General features: G+C 39.5%; 1 protein-coding gene across 1 annotated transcript in view; it reads left to right on the top strand.

Moving 5' to 3' along the window:
• Positions 1–17,058, top strand: part of ITGA8 (integrin subunit alpha 8) — a 196,234-nt gene that overhangs the window by 75,068 nt on the left and 104,108 nt on the right. Inside the window, exon 13 of the mRNA XM_036762194.1 lies at positions 1,234–1,425. Coding sequence (XP_036618089.1) covers positions 1,234–1,425 — 192 coding nt within the window. The remainder of the gene's footprint in view (positions 1–1,233; positions 1,426–17,058) is intronic.

Genomic DNA, 17,058 nt, shown 5'->3' with positions numbered 1-17,058 from the left:
AGCGATCAGAATGGAAAAAAAAACAGGTTGTCAGAAACCATCTCCTCTGAATTCACTGTCAAATATGACTGCTCTGAAAAACTCAATTTAAATAAGCAGTTAGCTGTGTGACTGATTGGTTTCTTTTTGCCTGTGGAGTTCTGCTAAGACTTCAGTTCAGAGGTCTAGCGAGGAGAAGGAGCTCCAACTTCGAATAATGCCATCTAAAACATTCGGCGATACCCTGCTCCCTAAGTAGCCAGGTTGCTATACAGTAATTACTTAGCTATTGGTTTTTGTCTTCTTTTCTTGATGTTTTAGTCATCAAGGCCTACTAAAGAAACTGTGCATCTATAGAGCACATGGCCCTTGAGGGAAAATTAAATTTCATACTGATTTGTGACTTGGGGCTTTCCAATGCTACTTTTTTTTTTCTTTCTTGATTTATGACTTCCAAAGACTCCCTTAAGTGAATTACAATTCTCTATTCCCTTGGGGAATTGTCTTTTATTATTTATTTATTTCCTTACCCAAGTCCTTAGTAAAATACTTGGAAGATGACAGAAATGCTTTATTAATTTGTTACAAAGGACGGTTCCTTTCTATTGATATTCAATAAACTAATCTCAAATGATTCTTCCAGATCATTTTGAAGCCTCCTTCTGTGAGCTTTAAAGTGAACATTCAGCAACAGTATTCTTATGAGTTGTTAGGAGCTGATCTTTTGAGAGCATTGCAATTAATTGAATATGTGGCAGAGGAAATAAAAATGCCTAAGAAAATGGAGTTGAAATCAGATCAATAATTCAACAAACGTTTACTGTGCAGGGCACAGTGTTAAGAGTCAATTACAAAGACTCGGAATCAAAAACGTGTGTTTAAATTCTGTCCCTTCCCCTTCCTACCTGAGGAAGTAGCACCTAAGATGCAAAGAGTACTAGCTCTGAAGTCAGATAATCTGGGTTCAAATCCTGCCTGTCTGACCCTGGGCAAATCTCTCACTCTCCTTACATTTCATTTTCCTCCTCTCTAAGCCAAGGAAGTCGATCTAGGGGGCTTCCGAACTCTGGATTTATCGGCCCAGAAAGCCTCTTAATCTCTCTAGATCCCATTTTTCTCAAAAACAAAATGAGGGGGAGATTGGACTAGGTGACCTACAAAACCTATTTAGACGATAAATCTGTGATATCGTAATCTTACAAATTCTGATTTCAAATGATCACTCTTTAAGAAATAAATGTTTACGTCTTGTAGACATTGCAGTTGGTGCACCATTTGCTGGAAAAGATGGAAGAGGCAAAGTGTTCATTTACAATGGGAATGAAGAAGGATTAAACCAGAAACCATCCCAGATTCTGAATGGAGCCTGGGCCTCCCAGGCCATGCCGTCGGGATTTGGCTTTACTTTGAGAGGTGATTCTGATGTAGACAAGAATGATTACCCAGGTAAGTCTTTCCACAGGAGGATTCATTTCATCCATCCCTTCTCTGGAAAACGCATCAGGCTTCAGCAACTCTTTCATAAAGGCCAAGGTCAACCTCAAATGCAGTCACAGGAGCTCCTTGTATATGATTCCTGGATGGCTTTCCTGCAAATTTGGTCAGACAAAACAAATACTCCCTTTCCTGTCAAGAGACAGCATCAGAGATGCAAGGAAGATTTAAATAGTTACATTGAGCATAAAACCTGTCAGCTTTGGAACAAAAAGGTTAAGCCCCTTTTCACCTCAAAATCTCAACAAAGTAGATGTGACAGAAATGGGGACAGTCTCTTCTTAAAGTATGCAGTCCTTCACAATTTATGCTGGCCCCGCAAGCACCCTCTGTGTTTAGTCAAGTTGCCTAAATAGGGCTGGGGTGGGGCTGGGGGGATAGCACTTCTTTTGAGTAAGAATTGCTTTTCCTTGTTTCAAGATTTTCTGAAATAGATTGCATAACTTGGCTTGGGCAACTAGGTAACCGTAAACAGAGCTCTAGACTTGGAGGCAGGAAGTCGTGAGTTCGAATCCTACATCAGACTCCCACACAACTTAATTGTTGTGTGTCCCTGGGCAAGTCACCTAACCTCTGTAAACCTCAGTTTCCTCATCTGTAAAATTAGGGGGTTGAACTACCTGGCCTCAAAGTTCCCTTCCAACTTAAAATCTATAGTGCTTTGAAGAACAAAGCAATGCCTCCCATCCTTCTTTCCAGAGTAGGCAGAAACATTGTCTGTACTGTCAGATTTAGTAGATGGGTTGATCTGTCTTGCTGAACAGCTTCTTTCTCTCTTTGTCTATGTCTTTCTCTCCCTCCTCCTTCTCTCCTTTTTTTCCCTTTGTTATGAGGAGTAGCTCTCTGAGAAGAGGGGTATGGATAGTTTCTAAAATGATATAAAAACAAAAAGATCTCCATACAAATATTTTAAAAAACAGTAAGAGAACAAAGGGGAATTATGGAAGGTGAGACAGTAAAGTATCCTTCATTGGTTCATTTTGATTACAGAGTTATGGAAACTCTCCGTAACTAAATGAATTGTTGTTTGGAAGAATCTTACCAGGCCACATGGAAGTTTTCTACACCTCCCCATAAAGACTTGCTTCAAAAACTGCAGTTTCTAGCCAAGAACATGAAGCTTCTTGGTTTTAAGTTTCTTTTTTTTTTTTTCATTCAGACTACCCACCTAGTCCAAGATGATTTCGTCTCCAATCACTAATAGTTTACTGACAACCACTGACCCTGGGTTGGTATTTTCCATGTCTAAGCCTTGCTATGGTTCAGGGCAGCTTTCCAACAAGTCAGCTGCTTAAACATACATTACTCCAATTCTCATCCTTTCACTTTCTCTTTCCTCTGTAATGGAACAAAAAAGGGCTTCCACACCATTTGTTTGTTTCCCCTACTCCCATTTTCAGTCTTGGCAGAAGACTTTCATCATAATAACATAGATATTGTGAGCAGACCTTGGGATTGTGTTCATATCTACACTAATGCCCAAGTAATTATTTGACAACTCAAGACTGTAGCTTTATGCTTCTCTCAGATTACATCATGTCAACCAAGAGCTTCATCAATAACTGTAACCATGATCAGCTACATGGGAAGGCAGTGAGCTATTCATAATGTATCCTTCCTAAGATTTATTTGTCATTTGATCTTTTACGATCCAAGGCAGAGAACTTTTTCTCCCCACCACCACCACCCCATGGTGCTCTTATCTGATTCCCAGTCCTGGAATGTCCGAGTGGGTAGTTAAACTAAACTACCACAATGTAATTTTAGATAAATAGCTGCCTTAGAAAGTTTTTTCTTCTTCATTGTGTTTGGCACAGCCTTCCTTTCTCCCATCCTTACAACTGGCGATCTTGACAAATGGAGTGATTCCTGGGTCTTCCAGGATTTAAAGAAGACAAAGGAAGTATCCCTTGAAAGGCCAGCCCATCTGCTTCCTTACAGTGAAGGGGCAGAAAACATTGAGAAATGGAACAACTTATTCTTAGAGGAATTTTTCCTTTGAGAAGGAAGAAAAGAAGGATGGAGGCAGAGAAAGGTTCTTGTAAACACTGTTCCAGTGAGTACTTATCAGCCACCATATATCTCTTTCCACCCCCTCAAATGATCCAGAAAACCTGACAGCGGATGTGGCTGCTCAGAGAAAAAAAACCAAGGGAAGTAAGTGTGCTTATCTTGGGAGTGGTCACTGCCCTCCAGTTCTATCTGTAGGAGTTGACAAGTCCAATTTATGGTAACTAATGAAGGCATGTGGAGGGGCCCAGGTGGTGACTTTAAAAAATGAAGTAGCTGATGTCTCTTCCCCTTGTCCTGAATAATAGACCTCTCTGTAGTGCAAGGGATTTACGAACTTGAGATTCATGACCTTGGAATTAACCTGAGGTCCAGGAACCTAATTTTTAAAATATTTTTATGATTTTAAGTCAGTTTCCATTGTAATTTTATGTATTTTATTTCATGCATTTAAAAACATTTTCAGGGGGATGGTCTATAGGGTTCATCAAAGACTGCTAAAGGGGTCCATGACTCCCCCAAAGTTAAGGACCCCTCTTCTATTTCACTATTTCAATACTATTTTTTTGCCCATTACGGATTTCATTCATGTAAAGCACCCCACCCCTTCCTCTTCCTATTAATACAGATTGGCAACTTTTATGCAAGTTAAAAGTCTCAGGGAGATACTCATGGCACCTACTTACCAAGATCATAAGGGTGGGTTAGAGCAGGACGTGGGCCCAGGTCAACCTGACTCCAAGACAGGCTCTCTGTCCATCATGTCCCAATCAGAGCCCACTTTGGGTGTAATGGATCCCTCAGAGCCTGAATGTTCAAAGAAATGGCCTTTGTGTCAAAAAGACATTACAGTGTCCCCAAAACAGGAGCAGTTCCTAAGTTAAAAACCATTCAAGAAGATAAAAGCTGCAGCAAGAAGGTGACAATCAGACAGCAAGAAGGTTCCCTGAGGTCTGAGGTGTCCCCCACTGAGGTCCTAAAAGCTGCTTCTGTACTCCTCCTGCTCAAGGGGCGCATGGCTGAGTCCCAGATAAATCCACCCTGTGGCAAAGTCAGCTCAGACTGTCCTAAGTCTATACAACTTCCTTGCTCACAACAGTGCTGGCTGGTGTTATGGGACTATTCTCCCTAATTCTACCAATGTTTTAGTCCACAACAGAGTACAATAAAATGCCTCATTTCAATATTTGAAGGGTCCATTATTTCATGTGCATGGGTATTCTTTATACCAATATAGATACAACCCCTCTGAGCCTAAATAAATGATCTTCATGCATTGCTGTGGCTAATCTGAAAGTGAGCCTCTCCCAATGGTCCTGGAGCAACACACATATTTTGTCACCAGATTGTGCTGAAAACCTTTCTGGTTTGATGAGGTCCAGAGCTCAAACATGTCCTTCAGCCTTCTACAATCCAAGATCATGGCCAGACCCTGATGAGACAACAGAGTAGGACTTTAGCCAAGGCTCTCTAGAATAAAGACTTTTAATTAATTGAAAACCCAATTAATACAACCCCAGATTTTAACAGCATAATTGTCACCTTTATCTACTATGCTATGGATGCTTCTGAGGCTTTCAGTCCTCCCTTGTTATCTTAGAAATAGATAAATGATGCTTTTGCCTTCTGGAGATCTTGCAATATCCATTTGAATTCTCCATCAAAAATTTTGCCAAGAATCAAAATCAAGTCCACTTGCCTAAACTTTAAAGAATCCATTTTTTAAATTGGGAGACATTCGTTTGTCTCGGTCCTGAAACTAATTTCCTTCCCCCCCTCATTCTTCAGAGATTGAAGAAGCCTTGGAGCCAGCCCTGAAGACTTGGGTTCAATTCCTACCTCTGACCCATGCTGGCTACAGAACTCTAGGCAAGCTTCTTAGCCTCTCAGGGCTCTGGACCGTTCTCTAGACTATAAATTGAAGACAAGGTGCAAGTCTGCATTGTTAAAGGGAGTGTCTTCCCCTGGGAGTTCCTTGTGTCAATGGAATTACGGATTTAATTCCTACTCTTGTCCTTATCTTCTAAGGATTACCAAATATAGCTCATCAATCTCAACCTAAAAGCCTTTCAGTCCTGGAAATTTTGTTGTTGAATCCTTTGAGGAATGCACAGCTCTTCATGACCCCATTTGGGGATTTGTTGGCAAAGATGCTAGAGTGATTTGCCATTTCCTTCTTCAGCTCATTTTACAGATGAGGAAACTGAGGCAAACAGGATTAAGTGACTTGCCCAGGGTCACGCAGCTAGTAAGTGTCTGATGTCAGATTTGAACTCCAAGCCCAGTGCTTTATCTCTTGCTCCAGCTAGCTGTCCCCACAGAAATGGTCCATCCCAACCTTGAGAGCTGCTTGGTATTCCTTTACAATTACCTTACCATCTTCTCCCACATTTGGATGATCACTTGTGGAATATGCTGTAGAAAGAATCCTTGTTCAGTCAGAAGTTGAGTTAATTGGCCACTGAGGTCCCTGACATCTTGTGATCTTCCAAAGAAATGCCTTTGGCATTACATCCCTAGTTGTAGCAAATACTGCCTCAGGCCTGGAAGACAAGCAAGTTCTTGGTTGAAGGAGTGTGCAAAGGAGGAAAATTCTGTGTATCAAGGTTAATGAGGCTTACCATGGTAAGTAAAATTGGTATGGCCCCCTGTGAGTTTGAAAGACTGAGATATGTTGATCGAAAGTTGGGCGAATACCCAGCCTGAAAGTTATCTTTCTCCTCCCTTAGGGTAACAGGCTTAGTCTAGAAGGGAGCTGAGAATCCCTTCAAACTCCAGAGTAAAGATCCCATGGCCTCCATTTATAATTTGTGGATGGTCTGCTAAGAAATTCTTGCAAAAAGAAAGGAAAAGAGTGAGACAGTGTTTGTGTCCATATTAAACATTTGGTCAATTCCATTATCATTGCTAAACATCTAGACAATCTAAGGAGGAAGATCAAACTAGCCAGTATGCTGGTTGGAAAGAGCTCTGAACAAAGGTTCAAATCCCAACTCAGACATTTATTCATATGAATGACCATGGGAAGTCACTTCACCACTTTAGCTCAGTTTCGTTATTTTAATTGGAGATAATGATAGTGCCATCTTTTCCTCAAGATTGTTGTCAGGAAACTGCTTTGTAAACCTGGAAGCACCTTGTAAATCTAAGTTGGTGTTTTGAGTCATATCTGGGAGCACGTAGCTTGGATAGACATTAACTTAATAAAATATCTAGTAAAATTCGTGCTAAGAATTGTCTAGGGAAGTTTATTTCCTTTGCTAGAATGGGAAAAGGAAGAGAACTTCCCATTTGTAGTTCGACTTTGAAAGTTAATGCTTTTCCTTTGGCAGTAAAATTATTTGACAAGCCAGGATGTATCCTTTGTTCTTTTCATAATGGCCAAACCCATACCAGGTTTGCACCAAGGGTCCTTGTCAACCATTTCCTTGTATATGATGAGCACAGCAGCCATTGTGGTAATTTGATATCCCTTACAAAGATTAGCTGTTGGATCATTCACAAAAATGAAGACAGGTTTAGAACATGTGTGCATCAGAATCTATATGACTTTCTACTATATATATATATATATATGTATGTTATATACAGCATATATGTATATTGCCTGATGAATATATCCTTAGACATATTGCCTTAAAAGCCTTTTTTGCACATTTAAGTCTGATTTTCCCAATGGTTTTTACTATAAATTTGGTTCTGTGTTTCTCTGGGAGGTGGGGGCAAAATTGTTGACCCTAGGACATACCCCCTCCCCAAAAAAACAAATTTGTTAATACCAAAAGCCAAATTTCAAGAGAAATGGCCATTTCTAAAAGTAAAATACATTTTTTAAAAAATTACAAAGTAAGAATACAAGATAATTAGGGCTATTTTTATATTTGGCACAATAAATTCAAGGTCTAAAGGAAAAGAAAATAATTCCAGCATAGCTGAAAAGGTCACATTAGGCTAAGGAGTCACTCTAATTACACAAGATTTCCAAAAGGATATTCTAACTCAGCTCAGTAAACATTTATTAAATGTCTGCCATATGAACCTAAGATCTGGGGTCTCTTCAGATTGGAGGAACCTCTCCGAAGGTGTGGGAGAGCTCTAATAATATCTCTCTGCTACAGGGGCCCATTTTTAATAGTCCTCATGGAAAATACAGGAAATCAGTGCTTCCTCAGTCCTTATCTTGATTGATGATTCTCTTTGCATTTTGATTATTAAGTAGGTGTCTTCCAGGATGTCCTTTGAAGACAGAAATATGGCACATTTCCCCACACAATTTTTTATGTTAACTGATTAAGTGGATAACTGATAAAGTTTTTGAGTGAAGGTCATTTGAGAATAGAAATATGCAAATATGTTTGTGAGAAAAAAAAATGAGTGGCTAGTTCACTTTCTCCTGACCCAGCTGTTGATAAGCATGATGCCGTATATTTCTTGGTCACTTGAAAATAAGTCAACCAATGTCATTGTTCTTTTTTCAAATCCTGAGACTTTTGCTCCCATTTATATCTATCTAATCTGGATAATTTGGCATAAGGAATTCTTAGTGAGGAAATTCTCTTTACCAAAGCAGATGTGTGACTTATAGCCTTTAAAAATTGCTTGGGGTCACTGAGGGGTTACATCACTCACCGGGGCACATCCAGTCAGTATTTGTCAGAGAAATTACTTGAACCCAGGTCTTCAAGCCTTTGCTCTATCCTCTATACCATGATATTTCTCTTAATATAGTCGCCTGAAGGAAATGTCCAGTCAGTAGGAGGTACAGTGTGACCTCATGAAGAAGCTATTCTAGTATTTGCCCATTCTTCAGACCATCGACCTCAGGTGTATAGATCCCAAGTCTCCAGAGTTTCCTATAGTTTCAGGCCCCTGCCCACTCCTACCCTCCATTGAATTAGATTCCCTGAATTGATCGACTTGGAAAGCCAAGAGAAAACACAAAAGGGTGATTTTAAGGCATTAAAGTTGTCAATTTCTAGTTCATGTTAAGGTAAGTTGAGTTGGTTGGTTTGCTGTTGGGCTTGATTTCCTTAAAAACTCTGTCTAGATCTGGAAATCTCTTACAAGTGGTTGCTTCTGATGAGATAAAGACAGGATGCTTTCACAATCATGGTATCTCAGCTATCCCACTCGAACTCAGTTAAGCAGAGTTTTGCTGCTGTCACATAGTATAGTGAGAAGTGTGCTAGACTGAAGACATGACCTTTCCACCTATAAAATTCTAAGGTCCTACAATCATTTTACCTCTGAGGGCCTCAGTGCCTTCATATGTAAAATCAGGAGGAAGGGAATTGGATTAGATGGTCTTTAAGGTTCTCTTCATGACTAACATTCCATGATCCTGTTTCTCACCCTCCTTGCCAAGCACTATCTTCGCACCACTTGTCATGCTTCTTTCCCCATCATGAGATCCAGCAACACATCAATGAAGTGCCATCTTTGATCTTTAATGGTGCTTCTTCCATGCATGGGGAAGGAAGTCTGCCCTACTCTTTATATAAGAAAACCTTATAGGTCACCATTACAATTCTTCCTGTGGGAGGAGACCATGAGGCTGATTTTCCTGTATTATTTATGGATGCTAGAGACAATGAAGGCCTCCAGCACATTGAGTGGAGCCGTGTTGGAATTTATGGGAGAATGTTTTCAAATGCTGCACAGGAAGGTAGGTAGGCATGTAATCTGTATCACTGAGGAAGACATCCAAATTGTTGAGATCATGGGTCCATTTGAGTATTTGAGGATGTCTATATTATCAATTATGAAATAATTATTCACTCCTAAGTTTCTACATGGCTGAAAACCATCCATACACATCATCCATGAAGGGCCTCACCAATTCATCCACATAATTTTAATAATAAGACCAGACAAAATGAGCACATGCAAAGACTAATATATTTCCAAGCACAGAAACATAGAAGTGTTATGGCCTTTTAAGGAGAAGTTGTTATTACTGTGGACCTGTAACCAAACTCACGGTCTCCTCTCAGCTGGAACAGTGAGAAGGAAGGGTAGTAGAAAAAACTAAAGACTCCAAGCATAATTTGTTACTGCTCTGTTAAATATTTATTTATCTGTTTGATATTTGAGTGTTCATAATGTGCTAAGGACTAACCAGAGCCTAACCACAAATCTCTTCCTGGTAGAATATGGCCAGAGCTAGAGGTGGGCAATATGTAGAATGAGATGGGGTTATACCCCACAATACCACCCCTGTTCTTTTCTACATTAGTATATGCCCTTGCTATTAATAACAACCATTAGCAACTTAATTCCATATGTAGAAAAAATCATTTCACTTTTGTATTCCATTAGAAATAAAAATAATACTTATATAGTGCTTTGTAACTTGCAAGATGTTTCATAAATACTATCTCATTTGATCCTCACATCAACCCTGGGAGGTAGGTGCTATGATTATCCCCATTTTACAGATGAGAAAACTGAGGCAGACAGAGGTTACAGGATTTATGCAGGGTCCTATAGCTAGTAATGTCTAAGGTCACATTTGAACTCAGATCTTTCTGACTCCAAGGCCAGTGGGATTATAGCTCAGATATACAGATAACCTTTTTTGCATTAGGAAATTCAGTTTTACCACTTTCAATAGTAAACGTGCCACAGTCAGGTAAGGAAAGCATAGCCTGAAGATAGAGGAAAACAGTCAGAAGAAACAAGAACAACAAAACCAAGGGGTGAACCCTTCTGCCCCTCAGGGAGTGACGGAAATAGGGGATAGAAGTGCCCACTGACCTCTTTTCTGAGCCAGACAGGAAAAAAAACCCTAGAAAATCTCCCTGGCCTCAATAAGAGCCAGCAGAGAAAGATAATGAGAAATGAGCCCTTTTGCCTACAAAAAGGCTCTTTTCTACGGTGTTTGTGTAAATATATGTACGTACAAATGCACTAACATACAGGTGTATTACATGTGTACATATAATGCATATATTATGTATATTATAATACATATGTGATACATATACACACAAGTATATAATGTGCATATAATATACATATATATATATATATTTCAAGCTGCAAAATACAGGGCAATCATTGGAATCTCCTATTTTCAATGGGCAGTGATTTTTAAAAAAAAAATCCAGCTCTTTGATCTTAGTGGTATAGGGATTTCCCCCCTACCAATCTATATCATAACCTTTTCTGCAACATATGGTCTTAGAGTAATATCTCCAACACTGAGACACTGTGACTTATGCAGTCATGAAACACGTGTGGTAAACAGAACTTGAACTCCAATATACCTGACTCTAAGCCCAGATGTGAGGGAAGGAATGAGTGAAAAACTGAAGCTGATGAATGAATGCTGGAAATACAAGTAGAAAAGAAAAATTAGTCCTTGGTCTTAAGGAGCTCGCATTCTGTTGGGGGTAGACAATACATACAGAAGATATCAGCAGCGAGACAGATGGAAAGGACCCCTAGTCCTTAAGGGATGGTTGCCAGAGAGATTACAATGCATTTTTAATGTCAGCTCTACTGATGAAGTCAGACCAGTTTCTGATGTTAAACCATTGAAAGGGCGCCAAGGATTTTGGAGGTGAGAACTTTCTTTTCTGTATCTTCTTCTAACCACTGTCTTAGAAGTGTTTCTTTCGTCTTCGCTTAGATCTTTTTCTCTTTCAGTCTGTTCTTTCAAACATTTGTTCCTTTTCTATAGGGACCATTTAGCTGGCTGTATAAAAGTCAGAGAGCCTTCAGATATTTTCTGCCAGGACCAGCCTAATTTACTAAGGGGATGGTATAGAAGAGGGTAGCCTGGGGAGGCAGGGTTCCAAAGGATTGCCATAGTGGTTGAGAGGGGGAAGGATTCAGATTGGTTAGAATGGAGTGAGGTTTCAGAAGGAAGTGGTAAGAACAATTCTTATGCCAGATCTCCTCCATCCTGTACCCATGAAATTAATTTTTAAAAAATCAATCAGTAAGTTCCTTTGTGAGAAAGGGAGAATTTTTTTTACATTTTCATTGTGACCCCCACAACTCTTAATACAAGTGCTAGGCATATAACATTTAGGTGCTCATTAAATGCTGGATTGAGTGGTAGAAATCAGTGACATGAGTTCATATTCTAAATCTTTAAAAAGCATTTCAGAATCTGTCTCTTTGTCTTCAGTTCATTAGAAAGTAATCTGATTTCCTTTGAAGAGAAGCTCACTCCTAATGAGGGCCCCCAATAAATTCAGAAGCTATTTTATTTGGGTAGGCTTTTGCCTATAGTGAACCAGTTTTTTTTTCATTGCCTGCTGTATGTATGCATGTGTTCCTGTGCTAAACTATAATATAGAATAATAGGACACCTGGAAGATATGTGCACCTGGAAGATATGGTCCATGCTGTCAAAGACATTACGGTCTACTTAGAAAGCCAAAGCATTCACATACATAAAACAGATTACTACTACCACACCCAAATCAATCATTAAATGTCAACTAAATGGTACAAAATGTGTTGTAGAGGGGAGGGAGAGATGGAGAAAGGAATAGAGAGAAAGATCACTTCTAGCTAGGGTAGTAAATGAAGACTTCTTAGACAAGCTAGAATCTTGAAGTGGGCCTTGACTGAAAGGATGGTGGATAGGTGCATCATCACCTTTATTCACACTGGTCCTGCGGCAAAGTATAATGTAAAAGTGGAGGTAAAACAGTGTGGGTAGAATGGAGAATTTGTGTAGGAAATAGCTGGGGATAAGGTAGGAAAGCCAGATTGTAGAAAGTTTTGTAAAGCCTGAGTGTGGTATAGACTCCTAACTTCACTGTCTGGGCTATTTTTCTGACCCAAGCTTCACTCACACTGGAAATTATGGGTTTCTTAGAGAGTAGGATTAGTTCAGTCATTTTCCAGTCATGTCCAACTCTTCATAACCCTGTTTGGCATTATCTTGGCAAAGATAATGGAGTGGTTTCCTTCTCCAGCTCATTTTACAGATGAGGAAACTGAGGTAAACAGGGTTAAGTGACTTGTCCAGGGTCATACAAAAAACAAATATCTGAAGCCAGATTTGAACTCAGGAAGATTAGTCTTCTGACTCTAGGTCTGGCACTCTATCTACTGCACCACCTAGCTGCCCTAGAGAGTAAGATACCACACACCTAGGATCCAAAATGTCTCTCAGAATCATAAGCAAACTATGAAGTCACTTCTCTCCTTATGGTTCTCATTATTCTCTTGCTAGGCAAAACAGCTTCTTTTCTGTTTATATGTATGTGTGTGTATATATATGTGTGTGTATGTGAAATATATATATATTTGTGTATATATATATGTGTGTGTGTGTGTGTGTGTGTACATATACATGTTTAGATATGGTGAAAGTGTGGTATATTGAAAATGAAAATGTTCTTAAAGTCTACAATTCCTGGGTTCAAATCCTACCATAATGACTGGGAGAGCCTGGGTAAATTGCTTACCACTAGGCAACTCTGCATTGGTCAAGAGAATTCTTCACTGGGAAATCCATATATCAATGGAATCACAGGAGTGATGAAAAGAAAAAAAATATACCCCCATATGCATATATGTAAAATCTCTAGACATATTTAACTTGCAAACACCAAAATTGGTTACTTACTGAAAATACGAGGTTATGTGGGGATGGGTTTCCAAATGTGGCTATTTATGTGCTTAGAAAAGCTTAAAGGATGATTCACTAGTAATACCTTGAATACATTGATCAAATGGAAACATTTTAGAAAAGAAACAGCTGTGGTAGTCAGGCAAGAGTCCCTAACATTTAATAATCTAGTCTAATCCTATTAAAACATTACTCTCTAACAGCCCCATCTGCTACAGGCATTAACCCAAACAGCAGAGGGAAGTGCATATTTGTTGTAGAAGCAAAAATCTCAGACTATAGAAACTGTACAGAAAAAATGGCACCATGCCAAGGTTATCATTTTCTTATACAAGCTCATAATATATGATGATTATGTCACGAAGGCAATTTAGATAGTTATACTGGGGGCCGAGGGGGACTGTGAAATGGTGCATCTGTTTTGATGAGTAGAACATTGTACAATGTGTGCACACGTGCATGAGCGAGAGACAATACGTAAGAGGAAATAAATGGATGGATAGATTCACCCAAATAGGGTAAAAATTGAAGCCAGAGTATAATGTATTTTGTCAAGCTTTGAGCCCACTTAAAATCACCAGTTTGACATTTGGAACCAACTTCTCAAGCCATATAATCTAAGTTTATTTTTTTTCCTGGCAAACTCCTACTCATGTTTTTAATAAAAGCAGAACACCAAGCTGCTTTCATGTAACTGTATTTTGATAATTTCAGTATAAACAAATTAGAAATGAGCAGATTACTTTTCTACTATGATGCTTTGTGAATTTAAAGGAAATTAAAAATTTAATGGAAAGACTAGGAGATAGCAGTGTCAAGTAGTAGAAAGGGTACTGGGAGCCAAAAGACTAGACCTCAAGTCAGAAATTTGCTAGTTATTAATTGTGTAACTTTATGCACATCACTTCAACTTTCTGGGATGCATTTACAATTAGATGATTAGATACAACCTAAAATTCTGATTCTAAATTCGGACTTTAGTTGACCCAACCTCTCACTGCTCTTCCTCATTAGTGATACTAGGACAATACGTCAAATGAGTTGATCAAAGTATTGAACTCCTTGGCTTATGAAATTATGAGTAAACTTGATGAAGATTGATATTGACCATGTCAATGTCAAAATCCAAATGTTCACAGATAGTGCCAGGCACTATGTTAAGTGCTAAGGTTACAAAGGTTACAAAGAAAGGCAAAGATAGCCCCCATCCTCCAGGAACTCACAGTCTAATGGGTCAGACAATGTGCCAATAACTATGCATAAACTAATTGACTAATGTCCATTATCTATTCAGGAGTTCAGCATTTCCATGCTTAAATGGCTAGTGTCAACATCAGCCTCTTGGGTTTTGCTAACAAAATCTGGATAATGTTCCAAATGTATATTTTCCCAAAGACATTTTAGTGACTTCCTCCATCAGCACTGAATAGCATTTAGGGTAGTGAAGGCAGATAGAGTGAGAATAACACAGAGGCGAGTTTGGAAAGGAAGGAGTAAGAGGGCAAGGGATTCCAGATCAGAGGACAGCAGATTTATTGGAAATTATTTATTAGGTCAAGACAGTGTGAGGGATAGAATGAGAGAGGGAGAATGTAAGTGCAAAGAACAGGACCAAGTGAAGGTTGTTGTTTTTTTTAAGGATGGAAGCAACACGGGTATTTTTGTAGATGGTAGAGAAGGAGTTAGTAGATAGGAAGAGATGAGAGAGACAGAGAGATAGAGAGAGAGTTGAGGTAGCGAAGGAGAGTTGGGGCAATTGGCACTTTGCTGGAGAAGAAGGGAGGAGATGAGATCAAAGCAATGAGCTGATATAAGAAAGGTTGGCCTTAGAAAGGAGAAGACCCATTTCTGCATTTGAGACTTGGTGTAAAGGAAGAGAGAGTGATAGAAGATGGCTGCATTCATATGTCACTAAGGGTGTCACACATGGATGGGCTATAATCAGCCCAGTGGAGGGAATAATCAAATCAGTGAGACTGCAGATCCACAGAAGTGCTTCAGTATAAGTAGTAACTGCAACAGTGATATGCCAGTCAGTCATTAAACATTTATTAAGCATCTGCTATATGCCAGGCACTATGTTAAGTGCTAAGGTTACAAAGAAAGGCAAAGATAATCCCCACCTTCAAGAAACTCACAATCTAATGGGAAAGACAATGTGCCAATAACTACGTATAAACTAGCTATATACAGGATTAAGTAGAGCTCATCAAAAGAGAGAAGGCACTAAAATTAAGAGGGACCAGGAAAGGTTAGGCATAAACGAACAAATAAATGGGTATGTATTAAGTGCTTACTATGAGAAAAGCATTGTGCTCTGAGGATACAAAGAGAGAAGTAAGGCAATGCCTTCTCTCAAGGAGCTCATATTCTAGGAGGAGATGACACATGTGGAAGGTTTCAGCTGCAAGTCACGATGGAAGAGCCCAGTGATGGTTACGGTGCAGCAGCAAAGCAGATGGCAATACCTTTACTTTGATGTCATTTTCCCTAATGCAACCATATCAGTTCCCGATGTTGAACCATTTTGACAAATGTCAAGGACTTGGTGGCAAGAATTTTCTTTTCTGGGTCTTTAGTAGCTGAGCCTAAAGCACCACTAGGCTACATCTCCACAGAGCTAGCTTCCCAGGATGACAGTTGAGGGCCGTGGGCTGATATTCCCAAGGTCCTTACTGTCTGAGTCCTGGGCTCTTTCTATCAGGGTCTGAAAGGAGATGGGATTAAGGTGGTGGTGATGGTGTTAGCTCACCTTGATATAATGCCACTGGGTTACAAAGAATTCATCTGCTTCATCTCACTTGCTCATCACAACATTCCTGTAATGTACATTGTGGGAAAGATAGAATCCCCCTTCCCATTTTAAAGGTTAGAAACTCAGAGAGATAAATTGAGTTGGTCAATATTACACAGCTTATGAAAGATAGGATTAAAACAGAGATCCCCTGCCTCTAAGACCAGAACTAGACCAGAGCCTTTTGGTCTATATGTTGTTAATATTTTAAAAATTCCATCATCTAGAAATTATTCCTTCAACTGTTATATTTAAGGTGTAAGATATATCCTAAATTGAACTTTGGGGCAGGGCAAGCTGTAGGCTCAGTGATGAAGTAGCTAACATCTGCCTTCAGGAAACCTAGCCCCCATTTGCTACCTTTTCTCCACTGCCACACCATAGCATCTCCTACCAGACTCCACAGGCACCTGCTTCTTCTTCCTTTTATGAAAACACTTCAACCAGAGACCTATAAACCCATTCACGTTAAGGTATAAATGACTGATGGGATCTGCATTGAAATAGACCACCAGATTCCTAAGTAAAGGAATAAGGCCCAATGTAAGGACTTCAGATATCAGTCTTCAGTGGGCAAAATGTTGGGGAGTGAAGAGTAAAAGCATCCTGTGTCCAGTGGTCAACTTTAGCTTTATGACATCAGCCCTGCTTAGCAAACACCTGACATCAAACAACCTATTATTCAGGGTGTTTGTAGCTGACATAATGATGCTTGATTCTAACTCATGGCAAACTGAATTAGGTCCACCACCAGTGAAGTGAGCAGGAGAAATTCTATGAAGGCAGAGCTAAGTACCATCTAAGCCATGGGACAGCCCTTGAACTACAGATCTCTGTATCAGCAGCTTCAGCCTCTGAGGGCTGGTGGGTGGGCAACAGTCAACAGAGCAGGGGTACGATTTTTTTTTCAGCCACAGACTGGCAATGACATATGGGCCATTATTTTCATGAAGCTGGTCATGGTCATTTTCTTGGTTTTTGTCAGCTATCGAACAAAAAATAAACCTTCAGTAAACTAGAATGCTACAGCCTCACGGCTCATGAATGTTTTTCTTCAGAACTCAGTTGGAAGCTTTTCACACAGATTGTTAGGGTGAATGCTTTCTGCTTTAGAAATTATGAATGCTTTCTAAAGCATTTCTTCTTTAACTGGTCACCCTTCTTCTCCATGACGTTGTATAGGTTT

The sequence above is a fragment of the Trichosurus vulpecula genome, chromosome 5 (assembly GCF_011100635.1).
Source record: "Trichosurus vulpecula isolate mTriVul1 chromosome 5, mTriVul1.pri, whole genome shotgun sequence".
Lineage (NCBI taxonomy): Eukaryota > Metazoa > Chordata > Mammalia > Diprotodontia > Phalangeridae > Trichosurus > Trichosurus vulpecula.
This window is presented reverse-complemented; position numbering and strand designations above follow the sequence as displayed.